The sequence below is a fragment of the Drosophila albomicans genome, chromosome 2L (genome assembly GCF_009650485.2).
Source record: "Drosophila albomicans strain 15112-1751.03 chromosome 2L, ASM965048v2, whole genome shotgun sequence".
NCBI classification, from domain to species: domain Eukaryota; kingdom Metazoa; phylum Arthropoda; class Insecta; order Diptera; family Drosophilidae; genus Drosophila; species Drosophila albomicans.
Window position 1 is genome coordinate 22,680,320 of NC_047628.2, and position 23,971 is coordinate 22,704,290.

Below are 23,971 nucleotides of genomic sequence, written 5' to 3' on the forward strand. Positions count from 1 at the left end.
GTTTGTGTCTGGGCTATACGTGGAGAGAGCTAGAGAGAGCATTGCGAATCTGGACATTGCATATGCCTACAAACACATACATACATACATATGCACTAAGAATGTATGAAGATGTATTCTATTTTAATGTCTTATCTGCACTTGGGCATCGAACTTGCGACGCGGCAGATTGACGGCGGCAGGTTGCATGAAAATGCAACTACAAAATTGCACAGACGCTTTTTCAAATGTTGACTTCACATCGGCTGCGTCATCGACTGTCGCCACCTACGAACCCCGCTCCTTCCACCCACCACTTTTTTGTCTCCCACTCAAAAGTGGAGAGTTGACTGCTGATCGCAAAATATATGTTGATTGGCTCAATTGGACGACTATTTGAACTCTGAACTCGGACTCGACAGCACTGCAATCCTTCTCATTTCTTTGCCTCTCTTTGTCTGCTTGTTCTCTTTGCTTGCTCTTTGTCCGTGCTACGCATCGAGCACACAGCAACTACAACTACAACTACTAATTCGAAAAAAAGAGGGGGTGGGAGGAGGCCGCAAACGTTGTTGTCGTTGTCGTCGTCTCGATCGCTGCCGTTTATGGGCATTTGACTTCAAATGTCAACGATGTTTAGGGAAACTGGTTAACGAACTTAAAATGAAACAAAAACAAAACACAACACAACTTAAACTCAAACTCAAACTCAAGCGGATGCAGTGCAACGCAGCTGAGCGCATCTTTTGCCTCTTTTTTTATGGCAACCTGTCGTCCCCTCTCACTCTCGCACACATTCGCTCTCTTCTTTTGCGCTGGCCAACATTAATTTATGTAGGGAAAAAGAGTTTTGAAGACTCACCAAGCGGAAATGTCGTGCTGCACCTCGCAATCCAAACAGTTCAAGTAATTAAAGATTGCTCGACTGGTTTTCTTTAGGGTCCACACAAAAGTTATTTATTTATTATGGGCATGTCCCGCCCATTTCTCCGGCTGTCCGTCCGATTAGAGCAAACAAACAATACTAAAAACAACCCACCTCTATTAGCTCATCATCGATAAACGATTGTATCAAGTTTTATCGCTGACTGATTAACAAGTCAATCGGCGCCCACGCGTATCGCCTACACTAATTCAAAACAAACGAAATAAGATTTGTTTTATTTTATTTTTTTTATTTCAAACAATTTTACAACGTAAGCGTTTATCATGTGATTATTAAACATATCTACATACCTAATTACAATAATAAGACGCGTGTATAGTAATAATTATGCAAATTAATAATTCTTCAACTTTGACAATTGCAAGATGCCGCATCTCAATCAACAATCAAGAAGCGTTGTTCACCTGTGTTTAACCTCACATAAAATGTATAAAATATATGTATGTATTGCACACACATAGTAAAAGGAAATAAACAACGTGCAAATATTCGGAAGAAATATTGTGTGCAAGAAGAAGAACATACAAATAAAATAATAAATTAAATTCTTGTGTTTGTCTTAACCTTTCTCTCTTACACACTGACGATTTGAGCGCACTCTTAAAAAATGCCGTCGTCTTTATGGCCGCCTCTCATTGTTTTACGGTCTCTCTCTCTCTCTTTTCCATTTACTCAAAAATGCGCATGCTCCGCTCTCTTGGCGCGCGCGGTCTCAGTTTATTTCTTACTTGCTTGTGTTTTGAGTCACAACGTAAGAAACTTTCGTGGTGAGCGGACGTGTTGCTGCGGAACAAAAAAAAAGTAAATGAAAAATTTGTTGTACAATCAAAAATAATAATTCCCGAATTGTAATTGTGCAAAAATATTGTATTTAACGCATTGAATTTGATTCAATGCCCGCAGCGTTACTAAATAAACAAGTGTTCGCAAAATAAATAAACATCTTGATATTGAAATCAAAACATAACAAGCAAGAAATTGAAATTGAAAAGAGAAAAAGCAAAAACCAACAACAATTGTGGAAGAAAAGCCGACGACAAGAACGAGAATCAAAGCATAGAAATAAAAAATAAAAAAAATAACTGTGTATGCGCCAAGTTTTCTGTTTTTGTGGTTGTACTCGACAAATAAAAATACAAGCGAAATAAACAAAAAAAACTTGGGAAACAACAAAAACAAAACATGTTCAAGTGAAAAAAGGAAGCAGATTATTATAGCATTGTTGTTGTCGTTGTGTGCGCGCTTGTAGCATAACGTAGTAAGGCGACGTAAGCGCAACGTGAAACGTGAAAAGGGCCCAAGCTAAAAGAAACAACAAAAAACACAGACGCAGCACAAGTGCATCGCGACCGTCATTCTCTCTCCTTCGCTCGTCCGTGTACGCGCGTGTGTTTTACATATGTGTGTGTGAGGCAGGAACAGACGGAAGTACTTTTTAGGTTCTTTGTGGCTGTCGTTACTGCTGCCAAAGCCGGCCAACGTCTCCAGATTTCGATTTTGTTGTTGCGTTTTGTTTCATTTTGTTTTTGTTTGCTCTGCGCGCCATGGCAAATAAGAAACATCACATGAAGCAAATTTAAGAGGCACACACACACACACATATACATAGGATTACTCCACCTATCTCCAGAAGTGAGTCTCCACAATGGCCACTTGACAGCAGCAGCAAAAAGCAGAACCAGGAAATCAGCAAAGCAAGCAGCAGCAACAAAGTGCATGCATTGCGTTGCGTGACGATAACGCCACACGTTACGTTACGTTACGTCTTAGTGCTGCAGTTGTAGTTGTCCGGCAATAACAACCACAACAACACTAGCAATAGCAACAAGCGTATTCTCTGGATCTGGACAACATATCCGCTTCCGCGTTGCGCTGTCGCTAAAAAGCTTAAAGCTTAAAGAACGACAGAAAAACAGACAACAAGTATTACAACAACAAGGAACTACGTCACGGCACAGTGGAGCTAAAGCAAACAGGTAAGCAACGAAAATTGTACCATTTTCTTTTTGTTTTTTTTTCTTACAGTATTTTGTTGTACACAACGATTTGCTTGTACAATTTCTGACCTCTCAGCCTCGCAGCATATGTTTCTTTTCATATCGCACTCGTAATATAATACATAAATCTGTCCATCTCTCTCCCCCGTTACCCCTTTTTTGGCCCTTCTCTCTCATGCTCCACACACGTTCAAGCATAATAACAAGAAGAAAACAGTTGATAAATGTTAACGCTAATCTTTGGGATTGTACAATTCGTTTTATTGTTTCTGTCATGCTCTGACATTTACAACGTTTTCTTAGTTCTTTTTTCTCGCTCTTTGCTTTAGTTGAGGTCAACAAATTATAATTCCCTTTGCGTCCAAGATTATTTCATCGGTTAGTTGTTGAAATACTTTACAGCATTAGCGCAGGGCACTTTATCTTTATCTCTCTGACTTGTACTACAAAATACAAACTTACCTATTTCTGGTTTTGTTGTTTTATCTCAATCTTGAAGTGCAAAATGTAAAAATAAACGCAAAATCATATTTTTTTTTTTTGCATTCCTCAAAAGTTGTCTTTATCGAGGTAGTTTTCACACCTTGATAGAATAATATTTACCGATCAATTATGTGGATACATAACCTAGAAATGTTAGCTATTATTCTAATTGTTACAATAAGCCGTTGCATTAGCCATTTGAATGATTCCCGTCTTCTCGTATTTGAACATAGTTAATTACAAATTACCCATCCGTAGTAAATGTGGTGAACTGTATCGGAGGCAAATCTTGAGCTTCTTCTTTGGTTTGGTTTGCTTGGTTATATATTATATATATGGGGGTTCTGACTTGGTTCGACGGGTCTCTTGTTGCATGCACTTTTTTCTATGGAAGTGAAACAAAAGCGGAGCGTTAAGCTCCAATTAGGTTGATGTTGCTTCGCTTTGGCAGTTGCTGCTGCTGCTGCCGAAGCGCACGTCAGCGAAATCTTATCGCAAACGAACCCGCTGCTAAAAACAAAAAAAAAAAAACAGCAGAATTGTGTTTATTTGTTCGCCTGCTGCTGCAGTCAACGCCGCAGTCGCAGTCGCTGTCAACGTCAGCGCAGTTGTCGCCGCGCAGCTGAAACGAATCAGCCAACAGTTCCTGCTTCTGGTTTAGCTATACACACACACACACACAGACACAGCAGCGCACACTAACACACACAGACATCGCGTAGACGAAAAGCTCTACTGCTGTTTGGGTGGCGGCTGCAAAAGGCAAAAACAAAAAAAAGGAAGGCAGGCAGCACACCTGATCATGCTGATCGTGTCCCCCACACACGCACAGTGCTCTCTCTCCACATCAGTCTCCACTCTGGCGTCTCCACCCTTTCACAGATTTCCGTCGATAAATTTGATTATGAGTGTGTGTGTGTGAGTCTTGCGTGTTATTTATTTAACATGCTTGGCTCTCCAATTAGCGAAAAACGAAACAAATCGTTGAAATATCTATGTAGACATAAATACACATACATATATAGCAGACAAACAGAAATCTTTCCAGCTGAAAAGCAATAGCAGCAACGATTTTTATGGATTTCTAGACCCGTTAACTTTCCTGGTTCTCTGTGTCTGTCTGTCTGTTTGCGTCGTCTGTGTGGCAGCAGCAAAAAGCCAGCGTAAATACAATAAATTAAATTCACTTCCGCATTGCTCCACAAACGACGTAACGGGTGAGTGTGTGGCAACGGCAACGTAAGAGACGCGCGCGCGACGTAAGAAGCAAGAGCGAAAAGTTTGTACGGAAGCAAAAACACGAAAGAGAGCGTCGCCAATACACAGACGACGACGACGATCTGTCGGGTCACCAGCATGGCATGGCAATTGGGGAAACAAACGTACACATACAGGCTAGCTCACAAATCCACACACATACAATTCCAAATGCATGTATGTATGCCATGCTAGAGCAGCCACAACATGACAAAGGGGGTGGAGTGGGAAGGGGAGACTAGCAAACAGGTATAAAAAGTGTTGATCGCAGCAGGTAGAAGGAGGAGGCGAAGGCAAAGGCATCAGAAAGAGCAAGAAAATGCCCAGCAACAACATTAGTGAAAAGTAAAGCATTGTGACGACGCTGTATGTTAGCTCTCTCTCTTTCTCTCTCTCATTGCTGTATAAAATCAAAATGATCTGCGACTAAAAGGGCTTAAGGCTCTCTCACTCAATGTTTGTGTGTGCATTGTTGGGGCTTGGCAGCTGTGAGGCTCTTCTACTTCTTCCTCTTTCGCTTTGCGCTCTCTTTGAGTCACACTCGCACACATATACACACTTACACATATGCATGCAAAGTGCATTGAGAATGAGTCGTCGTCGTCGTCTTTAGCTGTTGCTGTAGTTTTTGTTTTTATTATTTTTGCTGACGCCGATGACTTTTAGTTGTTTAAACTTGCATGCGGAAGTAGCGCACATAGCAATTGTATTTGCTTGCTATTCGTAGTTGCTGTTGTTGTTGTTGTTGTTTGAGTTTCTTGCTGCGTGTTGTTATCGCCAACACAGATGTAGCTATTGTTGTTGTTGGAGCTGTTGATGTGTGCTATATTGATGTTTTGCAATGTGCTCTACTCATACACACATGCATTCACGAATTGTGTGAACATCATGCGCCATAACACGTTCCACGCCCTCACTTTACACCCCGAATAGCAGCTAGCAGCATTATGGCAGCCACTTGTGCGGCCAACAACAACGACGACCCATTTTATAGTGCACAAAATCACACTAACCTGAATTTGCCATAAATGTTTAGCGGCCACACACACACACACACATACGCAGCATCCATTTATGCTGTCTCCGATGAAAGTCTACACTAGTTTGTTACACTATCTGGCTGGAATCGCATGAATGCGTGTCAATGTGTGTGCCGGCTATCTTTCATCTCCAGACAACGCTGCTGATCGTGCGAAAAAGCTTTAAGCTCCCTCTACCACAACAGTTAAGCTTATTACCTTTTTTATGCGACCATAAGAAGGGTATAATAAAATTGCGCAAATTTATGTAACAAGCCTCAATACGGGCAGATAAGCTCTAACCATAAAGCGGAAATGTAGATGCAGCTCTAAAGAATGTGTGGCTGAGTTGAGTTTATTGGGAAGTTGTCTTTGTGACGGAAATCTGACAATTTGTCAGTGCCATAAGCTTCCATAATATCCCTGCACACACACACTCACACATTTTTCCCAGCAAAGGCCGTTTGCGCAGAGTCTACAAAACTCTCGCCATGTGAAATGTGAGCAGTTGTCGAGTTGTTGTTGTTGCTATGTTGGAGACTTGCGATCGTGGGTAACCTGTTGTGTGAATTATGTTACGAACGTAACGTAACGTGTTTCAAAATATAGGAAGTCTTGCTTGAGTTATACCGCCGACACAACAACTGCAACGGCAGCAACAACAACAACTAAATGGCTTTTGGGGTTCAGCTTGGTTGGTGTATCTTGGTGTAGCATTAACGGTGCTGCCTTGTTGTTGCTGTTGGTGTTGCTGTTGCCTATTATCTAACTACGCCAAAGAGAAAGAAAGAAACGAACAACACAGTTAACAGCGAAGCGAAAAGAGCACAAAAAATGCGCCACATTTTGCCGTTTTGCTTGGCACATTTTCTTTTTCCTTTTCGTACGTTGTGTGGCACACTCACACTCCACTGGAGGGAGCGATCTTTTTGGTGGCGTGCTGAAGCAAGAAGTGGAGTAGTGTAATGTTGTGGAAAAGTCGCTGTTGTTGCTTGTTGCTGGTGCCGTTTGTCGATGCAACACAATTAGGTAATTTTCTTTCTTTCTTCTCTTCTATGGCGGCGCATGTCTAACTAAACCTATTGAACTGGACAAGCTCCCAGGACTGGTGGAACAGCGGGGTGAAACGCGATGTTGCATTGCGTGGTTTTCAACGTACAACGTAACACTAACAGTCAGTATATGTGAATTTGGAGTACGAAACCAACGATGTCGTAATGACCGAAAAGGAAGTTGGGTGTCGTTCATATCTGTCTATCGCCAGCGTCATAGTTGTGAATGCAATGCACCTGCAATGCACTTTTTATGATCAGTCCGGACGTAGACCTTTCCTTCCTACTGCTTTATCAGTCAGTCAAGTGTCAAGACTAGCAATGTTACGCGACAAAGTGTGCTCGACTCTGAGTTATGCAGTAACTATCAGTGTAGATATGTATTATTATACTATCGTGTTGAGACTTGTAGAATTCAATAAGGGTACTTTGTTTAATGTAGCTATTATCTTGAAAAATGGTTCCGTAAAACTTCAACCTGAACAGCGTGATGCTTATTAGAGTACTCTCAGCAAATTTTGTAGCTGAAGCGTTTGCAATGCCACAGATATAGGTGTTTAGATCAATGGACAGACAGTCAGACGGAACAGGACATTGAAGTGCATTAGAAATGCGTTTTACTGTTACCTACTTAAAGTGCTGAGTCTCTCTGAGAATGCATCTCGGATATCCTAGAGACCGGCTAAGCCGGTCTTATCTTACCTGTTGAACAATGACCCGACAAAACTGTAGGTGGTCTGGTCCGTACTCCTCCTGCTATTAATTGTTGAGTGCTCAAGTGCTACGACCTCGAAACGCCCCCTTGCTGACCGCAACGAATTCACAATGAACCTTGAGAGACTGTGACTGTTTTTCCTGCCATTTTTCGTGGAAACTGCCAGGCACAGCGGAAGGAAGAAAAGCGACAACACTCGAAACGCAGCGAGCGCAATACAATATAAGTAAAGATGAAACAAAAAGATTGCAGCTGAGCTGCATCCTCGAGAAGGAGAAGCTGCCACTCCAAAGCTACCCGGGCGGTCCTCAAAGTGAATTTCGACTACAAAAACACCAATTCATATAATAGAAATTTCTATTATATATTGTATTATGGTTGTAGCGAGTATATGGTTGTAGTATATGAGTATTTATATATAATTGTATTTTTGGCACTGGCAAATCGTTCATAAATCAATTTGATTTCGGCGCCCGATAGCATTGATAAGGAAATGCGTTGCCCACACACACTATCAACGAGAGTAGAAGTGTGAGTTTGTGTGTGAGTTCCTATCGTAATCGCGGCAAATGTTCGATAAGAGCGTCAAGTGGAAGAGCTGCAAATTCCCCGTTGGGGCGAAACACGGAACGAAAATCGCTTGACTCGCGGGCGAGAGAGACGCACAGAGGTAGGAAGAGAAGTCGGAATATTAGGGGGAGCAATATAGTAGAAGGAGTTTATTGTTGGTTTGCAAGAATGTTTGTGGCTATGGAAGTGAGGAAGGGTGGCCAGGAGGGGCTGCACTAACCGGAAATGACGTCAGCACAATGGTATATATTTAATTGCAGCTCGGTTTCGATGTCTCGGGAGTTTCGAGTGATAACCGAGAATGATCGTATGCCTCGTATACCTCGATATAGTGCTAATCATAATCAATTGCTCTATGGTTGTATTTGTTGTAGTTCCACCACCTCTCGATACCCTTGCACTTGGTCTAGTTTATGTTTTGCAGCTGTTATTGTTTATACAATGACGATTACGCAGCACTTGTAAATTTAAATTATTTTCATTATTTATTTATAGACGAAACAAATCACAATGACAGAACAATAGATATCTCTTTTGGGTCTAAATACCCTACTCAATTATGCTGCCGTCTTGTGACTTTATTCCGCAGTATTCAAATTAATTAGTAAAACTATCAATTTAATAATATAATATCGCATTTTTATCTTTTCTACTTTTGATGAATGAAAATACTATCCAATTTATTAGGTTTAGTTGTGACGAACGACGTTGACGAATTAAAATGCCTTACCTAAGGGTAGCTCAGACAAAACAAAAAAAAAACAATCGTACAATTTCTTTAATCATATCGCAGTTCACAAGTGGGAACTAATATTGTTGGTGCTGGTGTTCAATTATAGCTCTATATATATATATACAACAATATTCAACTCAGAGATTTGGAAATACACACGCTGCGCCAATAGGAAGCCATCAACAAAAATATGGGCACTTGAACTTAAAGCCATCACACACATAATCGTGATAAGTACACATATATCAAATTGTATTTGTATTTGAGTTGTGTTGTGTTCTGTGTTGTGTTCAATAAACTCGATCAAAAGCAAGCATTATGTCAGGTACAAGGAATGGGAAGGACTCTTGAATTATTGCTAACCATCATTGCGCATATTTAAAAATACTCTACAAATTCCAAAGGTGACTGATTAGTCGTTGGCATTATTGTTATTATTAAGCATGTGGTCAGATAAGCCCAAAATTGATAATGAGTTTATGCGAAAAATTTAAATTTCATCGAATGGTGGAATTCTAAAGAACCAGCTGACTTTATAAACGCGCATTTGCTTAAATATTTCAATAGTCATTTTATGCTTTCGAAATGCCAAATTTTTGATTATCGTTCACAGTTGTGCGACTCTTAACATTATGTTATGTGCTGCTGTTAACAGTGGGTGCGTCGACATTAACATTTTATGTAATGTTAAAGTGAAACTGTTGTTTGCCTTACAATATGCGATTGCCTCTCTAATCTCGAGACAGACGACGTCATAAGCGGATGCAGTTCTTGACTGCAGCTGGTTGCTACGTGTTCCTCTATAGACTCTATAGACAAGTGCACACAAAAAAACATACATATATAGATCTATATAGTTGTTTCTAAGCACCCTTTTGAATTGAGATTTGTTCGTTGTACTTTTAACAGCTGTTGTTATTTTGCTATTATTTTGTTGCATTTCCCCATAGCAGTTTATAGCTGATATCAGCAATAAAAATTAAAACAAGGCGTCTATCGTAGCCAGCGAGAGCAAGAGAGACGGGGAAAATAGAAGACGAGCAGGAAGATAGATAGAGAGGCAGCAGCAGCGAGTCCATCATCATCATCGTTAACAAAGCTAAAGTCGAGTGCTTGCATACAAACATGAATAACAACAGAATATAACCATATAATAATAATGAAATGATAATTATAAAAATAAGCAGCGAGAAAAAGGAGGAGGTGGGGGTGGCTGTGAGTCAGTCAGGGCAAGAGCAAAGCAAAGCTCTGTGATAAGCCTCGGGGGAGACTGCAAAGAATTGAAAGAAAGAACTGTGTGGAGCCACAGAGTGCTCGAGTGGAACGTGGCTAAGTTAATCTAATGAGTTGCATTCACAATTAAGCAACTACGACTATTGTGACGTTTTGCCTCTAATAGAGCGTCTTGCAACCTCAAGTTGCTGCTTACTGTTTGCCGCATTGCCACAGGCCACGTGTCGCATGTTTAGACCATTTGCTAATTATGGAATTTGGCGACAATAGCAAACATCCTTCTTCTCTTCATCATCATCAACATCTTTGAGCATCATCATCACTTCTGGTGGCGTCATCATCTTCTCTAGAAGCTGCGGCCAAGCCTTTTGGCTCCTTCACAGCACACTTTTTTTTCTTCTTTTTTCTTTTTTGCTGCCTGCTACGTGATGTTCGTGTCAATTTGTTGTTTGTTTTCATTCTGTTTGCTTTACTTGGAAATTATAATAATATAATCTCTGTCTTCTAGCTGTCGCTCTCACTCGCACACTCTCTCTTCTACTATCTCTCTTGCTGTATCTTGCTCTTTCTCTCTCTCTCTGTTTGCTACGCCCCCAGCTCTTTATGTTCACATTTCCCCAACCGAATCAAGCACTCGGACTCGAAGCCCCCCGAAGTCCGCACTTGTTGTTGGGTCGTTGTGTCGTCAGCTTCTTAGCAATTGCCTCGGGTCTATTGTTGTTGCTGTTACTGCTGTTTTTGTTGTTGTTTATTCATTTGACACTTGGAATTGACGTCGCGCATTCGCTTGAATTTTATGACAAATGTCATCAAAATGTTGAGCTTGCTAGAAATTTTAGAATTAGCTAAAATAGATGACTAGGTTCATCCACAATTCCGCTTCCTACAATTGCAAACAGCGAGAATTGAATCTGCACCTAACTGTGGATGATATTTCTTTAGAAATTCCCATTACATCGCTCACAAAAGGAGCATAGAACTGGGAAATAAATTCAAATGATCATTGAAAAGAAGGAAAAAGAATATCATTTGGGAGAATATCCGAAAGAGCTTCTTAGTGAAAGGAATGCAACTGCAAAAGATTATACTTATAATTAAAAGTGATCTCAAGTATCTCTGTATCAGCATCCAAGATCAATTGGGTCGTCAAGAGAAAGATGGGGAGAAAACAAAGATCGAGTGTAACAAATGACTTCCCCATAGTTCGAAAAGAATTGAAAGCGCTGTAATCTATGACTGCGATTAAGATTGTGTGACTGAGACTGATCGCTTCCTGAATTCCTCAACTGCAACAGTTAGACGATCTCATGTTGAACTGTTGTTAGACATTATCACGCTGCTGTTGTGGGTGTAGAGGGGAGGTAAGAAATAGCTGTTGTTGTTGTTTCGGTTCTTGTAATGATTGTGTTTTCATTTAATCAATAATTTATGTCTGTGCGCGTATCGCATGTCAAGACAATACTCGTCATTTACTTCCCATTCCCACTGATTGCGATTGCGATGCGCAATGCAATGGGCGCTGATGTGATTCGATTCGATGTCTGCCACACTTAGTTCACTTGGGTCTTTCCAAAAGATAAGTACAAAGTACAATTGTAGTTTCTTCCTCCCAGGTGGAATTTCTCTATTTTTGGAAGCGATTTTGCAATGATGTTTTTATTTTTTTTTTTTTTTTTTTGGCAATTTCCTGTGCACCGATTCTAACAAAAAATTACGCATCAGACATTGACTTGTGTTTGCTGTAGAGCGTACTTCCTTTGGCATTAGCTGAGGAAGTGAATCGATCCAATTACTTTGTTGGCTTGTTGGAGAACTTGTTAGCAGAATCTTTGTGCGAGCGAGCAGTTAACCCCAAAAGCTCCTCCTCCTGCTCGCCTGCCTGCCTGACTTGATTGTGATTATAGTAGTCGAATACTAGTTGTATTCGGAGTCGTATTCATAGTGGTTGTTGCTTTGGTTCGTTCGCTTCTCACTCTATGCCTCTGCCTCTGTCTCTGCCTTTGCGAACATCCGCTTCCGCATTTATTAAGTGTCTTTCCAGCGCAAAACGCGCAAAATGTTTTGCGTTCCACGCTCCGCGCTCGCTTAGAACGCTTTTTACAATTCAGGTTTTAGCAGGCACTTTGTTTTTGTTTCACACTCATTACGATACCCTGTAAATGCAATTGAAGCGTGTATCGCCAGCGTTACTTTAACGACGGGGGGCGTGGCAAAACCAATTATGTGTTTAGTTTTTTTCATATTTTTAATATCTCCTAAAATCGTGAAGAATAATGCCAGGTATTCAGCTTTGAATGCTAATTGCAGCTCAATTATTTGTGTAACTATTCTGATAATTTCAGAGGGTAACTCCAAGTCGGGTTTTGTTAGTTCGCTTTTGTCAGTTTCAGCTTTTTGCATTGCGCTCTGTAATTAAGATGCGAGGCGCGATCGTCGTCATCATCGTTGTCTATAGACTGTAGAGTGAACAAAACGAGCTGTGCGATCAGATCAAGCCAAAGTTCTGAGCTGCTCAAAAGAAGGGGGAACAAGAAGAAGAAGAAGACAAGACAAGGGCAGGGAGGTGTGCTGTGCTGTGTTGTGGTGATGGTGGGGAGGAAACGTAGCTGGCTCCATGCATGCCTAGATTCAAGCAATGTGCTTGATTACTAGCGCAAATACTAACTACCGGTTTAGATAGAGACCACAGATACATATATATAAATATATACATATATATATATGTATATATGTATATGTACACAGCCCAGCGCAGAGATAGCGAGGAGACAGCGACTCACAACACGACTGAGTCAACTTGACTTGGACTTGGCTACGTCTTGCATTGGACTGGACTTGGTCTTGGCATGCACTTGGCGATAGTTATACCTGAAACTTAAAAGATTGAAGGGTATTACAAGTTAAGTTTGAAGATTAACTTTTTTTTTTTTGTGTACAAGCTTAAGCTTTCTAGTTATTTCAATTATACTTTTAAATTTCATATGGAAATCAATGTTAAAGTACTTACTAATAAGTTCTTCACTTATTCAATTTGCAAGTAAAGCTTCCTTCGCATATATTGTTTATCAAATTTCACAAAATACATTTGCCGAGTATCTCATAGTCGAGCGAACGTATTTGACTATCACATTCTTTCGTTGGCAAGCTTGCTTGGCTGGCCACATCCGTGCCGAGGCGCTGATCTAATTGACCATTTTTTGCGCTACAGGAAGCTGACTCGCTTGTCTAGATCAATTGGCCAAGTTAAGCGTAGTCGAGAGAGCGGGAGAGAGAGAGAGAACTCCAACGGGGGCATGGCAGAAGGAGGAGGTGGAGGAGCAGAGCAGGAAGTCAATAACCAAACGGGCAACGACAACAAGCAAATATAGCAGCTGCCTTCTTCGACCACGACTACGACCACAACTCTATCTGTATCTGCATTTGTATCTGTATCTGTAGCTGTATCTTTCACTGTGTCTGTGCATATCTATAAGTTGGCCGTCTTATCTTATCTGCGCATATTTGTTATAAACTTACTGAAAAAGAACTCAAGCAAATCGTAAACATTTCATAATACATTTAAACATTATAGTGGAAGTGTGGCACACACTCACAGAGAAGCAAACAACGGAACATGTTGTATCTATCTGTTGTCGCTTCGCTGGGCTTGTCCATATCATGACTGCTATCAAAAGAGTCGACACCCCAAGACAACAAGTAATCCTAGTTTACAAATATCACAAAAAAAGAAATGCTTCACGCCCATCCCCACCCCACATGGGGAGTAGGAGGTGCAGCAAGTGGCCAGCCGCGTGGCTGCTTATCTGCTTAGAACAACAACAAAAAGATGAGGTTTTGATGGACAAGGTTCAGGGGCGTGTTCAAGGCAAAGAGTGAGGAAGTTCTTAAGGAGAGCAAAATTAAAGTTAGTTGTCAAAATAAGTGTTTTATATTCTTTATTTGCTTGCTGGCTTTCCAAGCAGCTCCTTTTTCCGCCGCCTTCTACTTAATGGCAATTTTGTGGTATGCCAAACACGGAAGCAACTGTGGCATCGAAACCAACTCAATTGACCCCGAACCCTAACCCCGACCCCCTTAAAAGCGGCACACTCACACTCGCACATCAAGACAAGCAACCCCTTGATGATGATGAGAGTCAACTGCTGACGACAACTGGCCTTATTAAGTTAGACTAGGTTAAAGCGGAGCAAAAGACGAGCGGAGAGCAGGGAGTTGGGGGAATTGCTGCAAGTGCGAGAAAATCGCAAAAACGTTGGAACAAACAGTTACGACTAATTGAATGTAATGGGCACAAATGATGCGTTGTCCCTTCGCATCGCTGCCCCGTCGCTCGCTATCTATTCCGGACAGTGGCAACATTGATGTGCCTCTTGTTGCACATAATACATAGGAACAATAAGCGTGGCAGTCGAACGATTGTGAACTCTGCTCGCGCGTTTGATGAACTCATCGCTGGCAAATACTACGATGATTGGTCTGCTTGAGAGAGTAGGTAGAAGATACTCAGATGTGATGGTAGTTTGTAGTTGTGGCTACCGTTGACGACGATGACGATCATCATGCTGATCATGACGGCGATCGTTATGATGATCATTTGATGATGATGCTGTGCTTTTATTGTTCCACAACTAATGCTAATGTTGTGTTGTATTCTCTGCTGTGCTGATCATGATGAACATAAAAAAAACAACGCTGCTGCTGCTTCGGTTTGCATATTAAAATACCAAAAGGTTATCGAACGTTTGATATCATTAAGCATTTGTATTCAGCTTTCTGTTGTGTGTCTGTAGATATGTCGGCGGCATATCTGTGCCTCATATCATTAGAGACCCAAACCCCCACACACAACACAACAAAACACAGCACAGCACACAACACATTATAAAGAAACAACGAATAAAACACAAAAAAGATATGCGCAAAGCATAAAGATGAACAATGAGGCAGCAGAAAGTCAAAGAGCGCTCCAAGTGCTGAATCTTGGAATCTCTAGAACAACAAACATGCACGTAACGCCTAGACACACACACACACACACATAGACACTACGTAGTGCCCCCAAAAACCCAAGAAAACAAAACAAGAAAGCTATAGTTAAGTGTACACGACTCTAAGATACCCGCTACCCATTTTTTTTTGTTGTTGCTAGAAATACAACAAAACAATTTAGTGTAAAATTTATATAGCCTTCTTTACCCTCCAGCTAGCGGGTATATGAAAAGAACATCATAAAAGATTGGGTTCTCTGCTGTTGTTTTTTTCGGGAGGGGATTTAGCTTGAGGTCAGCTGAAGCGTTTTCTCTAATCTATCTTCCATATAAATATATGATGTAGAGTACATGCGGAACATATTTGGGTTGCCGAGATCTTGTCGCGTGATCTCCAACTACTAAAAACTAATAACTGACTAAAGTGTGAGGATCTGTGATCATTAGTGGCAGCAACAATTCTATAGAAAACCCAAAAGCGCCCCTCGGGGGAGCAAGGGGCCAACGATCGTTGTTGCGATCAGGTTAAACCGCCTTTCTTCAGTGGCTGCTTCTTCTGCTGCGGCGGCTGCTGGGCAACCGCAAGCTCCAAGTGCGTAACGATGATTGATTTGCTTGCTCAAGAGTTTGGCTGATCGACGCGCAGTGATCGTGGCTTGAGTTCTGTTTTCTGGCTTTGGGGTTTCTTTCGGTTGCTCCACAAAAAAGTGCCTACGGCGCTAAAAGCAAACACACAACAGCAGCAACAACAAATCAACAATTCTAGCAGCAAAGTGACGATCTAGACAAAAATTGTAGTGAGTAGAAGAGAGTGTGTTGGGGAAGGGGAAGGGGAGAACTGTCTTTGTTGTTGTCGCGATCGCGCGAAGAAGAACCCGGAATTGGCGTCTTTTTTTTCGTCGTCGTCGTCGTAGTCGTTGTCGTAGTCAACTCGTCCGAGTATGTGGTTTTTATGCGATGATCACTAATACCAAAAGAGCTCCAATACGTAACGCTCACGCTCACGCGCTTGTTATGCATGATCAGCTCAATATCTAGACGTGTATGTGTGTGGGGTTGGGTTAAGAGCGGGTTTTCGACGCGGGGCGGAAAGGGGGAGTTGTAGCGAGGCGAAGCAAGCTCTACGTGCCAGTTGTTGTTTCTTTAAATATATGCTTCAGCAGTGTTGTAGCGATCGTTGTTGTTCTTGTTGCTGTTTCTTTGAGCAGTTATAAAGCAAAGCAGGTCGTTGACTTGGTTTTGAATTTTTGTGCTTATTAATTGAGTATTTGATATGCCGGAATATGGCGTACGATTCTTGCTACATACGGTCGAATTCGCATATACATATTCTTCGACAACTACGTCGACTTTTTCTACTACTACGATTTATTTCCTTCACTGCTGCATCTTCTACTCCACGATCGCTCCCTCTGATTTTTTCCTGAGCTACACGTGCAACACACACGATCGATGGCTTCCCTTGAAATCATCAAGACAACAAAAGCGGGAGACCCGAAGGTCCTCTATAGCCATAAGGGTTGTTGTTCCTCAACAGCACTTGAGAATTCAGCTTGCAAATGATAAAAAAAAAAATAAAGATCCGAACCAAAACTGAAAAGAAGACCTCATAAAAGAGATCAAATGTCAACTGTGTTGTTGTTGGGACTGCTTTGTTGTGTGCATTGCCTTTGCAAGTGTGTGTGTGTATGTGTGTATGCTCTGAGATTTGAGATCGGGCTGGTTTCCAAGAAGTCCTACAAGAAGATGTAAAGTGCATCCGCAGGTACGCATTTCCTTATTCTCATCTCCCATCCGTTCGCCCTCTCAGCACTTCTCACATCTTTTGCGTCTCTCTACCTGCTGCAAATGCAGAGACCAGAGACCATCATTAACAGCACCATCAGCATCGCCATCGTCATCGCCATCACCATGAGCATCGGCAACATCCCTTCCTTCTCTCCTGTTGGGCCGTTAATCTTAATGCGCCGTGGCGGCTGTCGCTTCTGCCTTTTTATGTTATCAGATTTTTCTTATTTTCTCATCGTTTCGCTCTTTACAACTGCGCAGCAGCAACTTGCAACAGCCACTTGATGCACAGCCAGAGACCAGATATCTGGTCTCTCTGCCCCAGGGAGGATGCGCCTACGGAAATTACTCATTAACTTCTCTGGCGACGCAGCAACATACTATATAACGATGCACTTTGCTGTGGCATCAAGTGGAGGGGATGGTTACTGTTGTTGCATGCTGCATGATAGATCAAATGTCGTCTTAAGTGCAAGGAGAGAGACTTAGAAAGTGCTTACGAAATTTGATCAAAACATGATGACATAGTAATTAAGTAACGCAAGGCCGCCAAGTTCAAAAAACTCCAGCAATCGATTATTTAAGTGTATAAATTACTAAATTGGGCAGCTTCGATTTGTTATCGATAGTACAGGACGATTGCCATGTGTTGGCATTTTGCAACACCCATTTCCGATCCCACGCCCAACCATCGCATTCGCCAAATACGCTAAAAGCGGAAATCTCTCTCTGCACGAGCAAAAATTCTTTGCACGCACACATACACATGCATACGCATACCTCCTAGTATGCGGACATTTCTGTCTCGCTCACACTGCTGCAGTTTTACGAGTTTTTACCTTTTACATTTCTTATTCGTTGTTGTTGTTTGGAGATCGACTGTGGCGGCTGCTGCTGGCATTTTTCTAAACTGATCGTTTTATAATTTTCGTTTGTAATTTCCGTTGAAACCGGTTCGCCATCATCCGCATACCTCTAACTACCTGTGACTTGTTGCCCCTTATTGTGCCTGTTTCCAAGCCGCGCCTCCTTCATCGTCGTCTCGTCTTCTTTGCTGCTGCTGCCTGAGATTTAGAATACACACAAACACACTCACATGTATGTATTTATATTCGTATTCTCTTATTGCGTGCGTCGTTTTGTGTTCTGCTTTTGCCTTCTTTCACTATGTTGCTGTTGCTGTTGTTGGATGATGAACATTCATTTGTCATTTTACTACGTGCCACCGACTGGTTGAATGTTTATTTGTTTGTTGTACGCGTTGCCCGTCGAGCGAACATGTGTGTAGTACAATATATGAATTTATTTTAGTCAAATTAAACCATATGTTGTTGCGGCAACCAAAATAACACGTAGGATCGTCGACACATACATATACATACATACGTATGTATGCTTGTGTATGTGTTCATAATCAGTAGAGGGCAGCAGCACCTCTTAAACAAAACAAATAGACCCCCTCTAAGTAAAAGACATGTACACAATAAAATATTCATGTATACACACAGACACACACAAGCAGAAGCAGTGATCATCATCATCATCGTAGTCATTATCATCATCTGTTGTGCCTGCTGGCTGCGTCTTCTCCTACTTCTTGCTCAACGCAAACAACAACAATAAGACAAGACAGGCAAGCAATATTTATTATTCACGCTCTCTCAGTCGTCTCAGTTGCCATCTCGCTTGCGCGCACGTCTCAATGTCTGAACTTTTAAGTAAATTTCTTTGCGCGCTCACTTGTTGAAACGCTTCCCGGAGAATGAGGAAGTTTCTGCCTTGTGTGAGAGCGAGAGCATGAGATGAGATAAATTTTAATGTCTGAGCGTGTGTGAGAGTGACATGCATATGTGTGTATGTGTGTGTGGGGACTGGGCAATGTCTGATCACGGCCAGTATACAGGGTGCTGTTGTTGCTTCTTTAAATTGGCTTGTTGCTCTCTTTACCCACTGGCGGATTTATTAGTCGCCGTAGTCGTCATCGTTGTTGCCCCAACGTCTTTCTCCAGATTGCTGTTGCTGCTGCTGTTGGAAACGGGTTTTGTGTATGGAATGTGCACTTCCGTTTGCTGTTTGCCGCCGCTGTCGTCGTCGACGTCTGCTGCAGCCGCTGGCACTGATATGATGGTGGAGAAGGCAAGCCCAGACTTGCGAGTGGGCAAATGGGTATGGCTTTCAAGTTTCGTAAAGCGCCTCGCCACACATACAAAAACACCCCCAACTCCTCACCACTTGCCCAGCAGCAGCAGCGGCATCAATACATTCGTTTATGTTGAAATCTTACAGCGACTGATCACGCTAAAGATACTACACATGCATGTGCAAGTGTATGCGCATGTGTGTGTGTGCTGGGCTCCATGTGTTGTCGATTTGTATATACATATGTACATATATATAATATGTACGTACAGCGCTCATATATTTATTTGCTGTCGGTGTTTGCTTTGTATACATCCGGAATATAGTAGCGTAAGCAGAGCTGCCGCCGCCAACGCATACATTTATGGCAATTACCATATTGAGAAATTTACAATTTTAATTAAACAAAACAAAAAGGCAAGCAGCTACAATATTTGTTTTCTATAATCGCGCTGCACTTGCGCTGAGTTATCGTTTTTTTTTTAGTTTGGCAGTTAATTGTCATCGAAATCGGTATAGAATGCAATGCAAAAGGTAGAGGAAGAAAAAGGAGCGTGTGTGCTCGGATCATTGGCTGCGGGGGTGTGCGTTGGTGAGAACGAGAGAACGCGAGCACTCACCGTGTCAATGTGTTGGTGTGTGTATAGATTCTGACTCACGCGCTGTTCTCGCGCTCTCTGCCTCTCACTCTTGCGGTCGCTGCGGGATGCGTTGCCTGTGGAGCTTATTTGTTTATGAAGAAATCTGATTTGCTTGGAATGCGCGAATGTCTGTCTGCCTGTGAATGTGCGTATGTGTGTATCTTGGTGATGTGTGTACTCAGCTATTTAGTGGCGGAAGTCGATCGCCGATTGTCGATTGATGCCCACATCCTTTTGCGCCATAAAACTAATCGAAATTCTTTTTTTGCTCTCTTTCTATTGCAGATTAATCCCAAGAATCTTGTGGCTTTGGGCATGATCTAAATTTCCATCCCAACGCGTTGCATGTCCAAAATGAAAATGCTTCCAGTACAGCTATCACTGAATCCAAACATCTGGACCGATGTCATGTGGCGTTGCCCGCCACCGCCATCCAGCCAATTGGCAGAACTGAAGACACAACTGCCCCCATCGTTGCCGTCGGATCCACGGCTCTGGAGTCGCGACGATGTGCTCGTCTTTCTGCGCTTCTGTGTGCGCGAATTCGATCTGAATAAGCTCGACTTTGATCTCTTCCAAATGAACGGCAAGGCCTTGTGTATGCTAACCCGAGCTGACTTTGGTCATCGGTGTCCCGGTGCTGGCGATGTGCTCCACAATGTGCTCCAGATGCTCATCATTGAGTCGCATATGCTGCAATGGCATTTACCCAACAGTCCGGTGACGCCGACCGGCCGATATCCGTTGTCGCCGCACAGTCATCCGCCGACTCCCACTTGGCCACCATTGAATGCTCCAACCGATCCCAGCAGCAATCCCTTCCATAGCAGCAGCTCGGCGGCCGCCGCTCATATGGCGGCGCATCATTTTATGGCGCCCAATTCCGTGACACTTAGCCCGCCACCTTCGGTTGATTCGCAGGCCAGCAGTCCGCCACAGCCGACGCCATATGCCCAAAATGGTGGCGTCTCCATTGCATCATCGTCCACCACATCGTCGTCATCAGCATCATCGGTAGCCACAACAAGCGCTGCAGCTGCCACATCGTCGAGTGGCAGCAGCTCAGCCAGCAACGGAGTGCAACCCATGAAGGGTATCAGCAGCGCCAGCAGCAATCACTCCGACTCCGATGAGGAGTACTCCGAATCAGCAGCAACCAACAACAACAGCAGCAATAATGTGAATGGCAGCAAACTGAATACGTTGCCAGGTGGCGCGCTCTCCTACAGCGCTGGCAGTCCGCCTGGCACACCCATCCACAAGGATCTAAAACCCAACTGGACGCAGCAGTTGACCAATAGTTTTGTCAACTCCTGGTCTCAGCAACAGCAGCAGCAACAGGCGGCACAACAACAGCAACAGGCCGCTCAGCAGCAACAACAACAGCAGCAACAGTTGCCACAGAAGCTGACGCTGGATAACACAGCTGGTGCTGTGCCAGCTTCAGTTGGTGGTGGCTCTATCTCAGCGCCCACGACTCCCAGTTACATGTACAAAGCGAAGCGTGAATTCTTCCCAGAGAACTCGGAGCCCAATACAAGTAAGTTAAAGTTTTATACATTTAAACTACAACTGTTGGCAGAAAAAACTAAATTTATTAATTGGTACAGATTTTGTATAACGAGAAGAGTACTTTAGTACTTAGTACAAATATCTAACAATAATAGTACTTTAGTACTTTATTGTATACAACTGACGAGCATATGGTACATTTATGAAATGGTACATATGCAACCAACCCTGCTTTGGTTTGCCCGTTTCATTTTCAAATTGTTTCATTGCCAACAGCTGGCGCCACTTGGCGCGTTATTCAAACACATCGATAACAACATCACTTACTAATCGATAACTCTTACTCTTACAGATGGCCGCCTGCTATGGGATTTTCTGCAACAGCTGCTGAACGATCGCAATCAGAAGTACAGCGATTTGATAGCCTGGAAATGCCGCGATACGGGCGTCTTCAAGATTGTCGACCCCGCCGGTCTGGCCAAGCTGTGGGGCATACAGAAAAATCATTTGTCGATGAACTATGACAAAATGTCGCGCGCCCTGCGCTATTATTATCGTGTCAACATCTTGCGCAAGGTGCAGGGGGAACGGCATTGCTATCAGTTTCTGCGTAATCCCACCGAGCTGAAGAACATCAAGAATATATCGCTGTTGCGCCAAACGACGACGCCAGCGAATGGTGTCAATGCAACGCCAGCGACGCCCAATCAGGGCAACAACCAGGCACCCAGCAGTCCAGCTGCTGTAGCCAACAACTGGACGCAACAACAGCAACAGCAGCAGCAGCAACAACAACAGCAGCAGCAACTGCAGCAGTCGCCACAGCGTCCTGCATCGCGGAATGGTCCGCCCATGAGTCTGCCCACAGCTGCTGCGGTGGCAGCCGCTGCTGCAGCTGCCGCATATGGTTTGCAGCCACCATCGCCGCTGTTTATGCACTATTTGTCCGCTAATGCGGCGGCTGCTGCGGCCGCTGGACCGCCACCAAATTCACCAGCGGCTGTGGCGTGTTTGACGCCAGGTGCTGCCGGACAGACAGGCGACAAGTTTCAGTTCCATCCGCTGAAGCTGGAGAATGGTGGTGGCGTGAGCTCGGACAGCGCTGGCGAGGATCTGAAGCCCACCGATTTGAGTGTGAGCAGCAAGAGTGCGAGCAGCAACAGCAATAGCGTCAACAACAATAACAACGAGGATTGCTATCCGTAAGCACGATGCAACAATATCAGCCAAAGGCATTTGTGCTAATCCCATGTGGACCTCTTTGCAGGCTCATACGCAATGCCGACGGCCTGACCACCATCAAGCTGATACGCTACAACGAGCCAACGCCAATCACGACGACGACGATGACGACGACAACGCATGCGGAGCAACAGCTCTCGCCCAAGTCGGAGCGCAGCCTGGAGGATGGCTCGCCAAGGCCCATGGATGCCACTGTGGAGCATCAACAGCATTCGCAGGCGGTGCCCATGGAAAGCGACGGCGTCTAAAAAGGCAACGCAGCAAAAGGACAGGCAAAGACAAGCAAGGACAATCAGCCAATCCCTCATTTTTACTTCCCCCGCATCCACAACTTTACCTGAGCAACAAATGCAGCTGCCGCATGGGACCAGCAGACACACACACACACATACACACCTTTTGTAAATACAACACACACACAGAAGCAGGCAAGAAGTAAGCCTGCTATTAATAATAGTGCATAAATAGTTGCATTAGCATTAATTATTAAGCTTAACAATACAATATATTTTATACTCTAAGACCCACAATCATAAACACACACATGCCTGCAATACACCCATACATGCACACACCAACACACACACACACATTTACATGTAATTTGTTTATAGAGTTGTAAGTAGTTCTTTTTTTGATTGGCGCAGCGCAGCCTTCAACGATTTACGATTTATACAGAGTTATGTGCCAATTTTCGACATATTAAATAACATTAATTATTCATTAAAATACACATTAAGTTTTAATCACACACACACATACACCTACACACATGCCCCACATTAAGATGTAGTAGTGTGTAATTAGAATGTAAGTGTTGTCACCTTTGAGCTTTACAATGTTGCCTCAACAATGGTTTCACGTCGTAACATGGAAAACAAAATTGTTAGAAAATCAATATATATACATTTACACACACCTATATATGAACATATATACAAAATATTATATATATATTAAATTGAAAAGCGAACGAAATTTGGAAAATTGTTAAAGAATTATACAAAAAAAAAGATAAGATAAGAGGAGATCGAAACGAATTCGGATGCAGCCATTTAATTTTCATTTTCATTCAAATTGTGATAAACAACAAACAAAGTTTTGCAACAATTGGCTTCCATTTATTGAAAACAAACAAACAAACACACACACATACACAATCTACATATGTATTTATGTATTGTATTTAGTTCTTAGTTGCCTAACTTGATAAGTTGAAAGGTGTTCAAACAGCAAAACAACAATTAAATGAAAACAATTTCTTTTGTACATTTTTAAAGGCACTTTATTGATTATAATTACACACACACACACCGACACCAACACCAACACCAATACAAGAAAAAATGGTAGCATTACAATTACAATGATGAATTAATTATTCTATGATCATAAAACTAGCGCATATTGCATATTAAGTATACGTATGATGATTATGATGATATATTAGAGAGATATATGATGATGATTATATATGATGATATATATAGTTTGTTTGTTTTTTCTTAACGCATAAGTTTAAACACCGCCAATAGCTAATAATTAGCACTTTAGTGTCGCCACAATACCTGTTCTTCCATTGAAAAACCTTATCTTTCGATAATAGTATATATAAATGATGATAATTGATTATGATAATGATTACGATTATGATTATGATTATGATTATATGCTATA

At 42.4% G+C, this 23,971-nt stretch overlaps 1 protein-coding gene across 2 annotated transcripts; it reads left to right on the forward strand.

Moving 5' to 3' along the window:
• Positions 1–1,680: 1,680 nt before the first annotated feature.
• On the forward strand, positions 1,681–23,626 carry LOC117563925 (ets DNA-binding protein pokkuri). 2 transcript variants are annotated; one of them, XM_052002847.1, is made up of 4 exons: positions 1,681–2,901; positions 19,826–21,080; positions 21,405–22,254; positions 22,320–23,626. In XM_052002847.1, the coding sequence occupies exons 2-4, from the start codon at positions 19,886–19,888 to the stop codon at positions 22,540–22,542; spliced, it is 2,268 nt and encodes a 755-aa protein (XP_051858807.1). In that variant the 5' UTR covers positions 1,681–2,901; positions 19,826–19,885; the 3' UTR covers positions 22,543–23,626. The 2 variants fall into 2 exon arrangements, with proteins under 2 accessions (XP_051858807.1, XP_034098386.2); XM_034242495.2 differs by lacking the exon at positions 1,681–2,901 and adding an exon at positions 19,663–19,685.
• Positions 23,627–23,971: the final 345 nt, after the last annotated feature.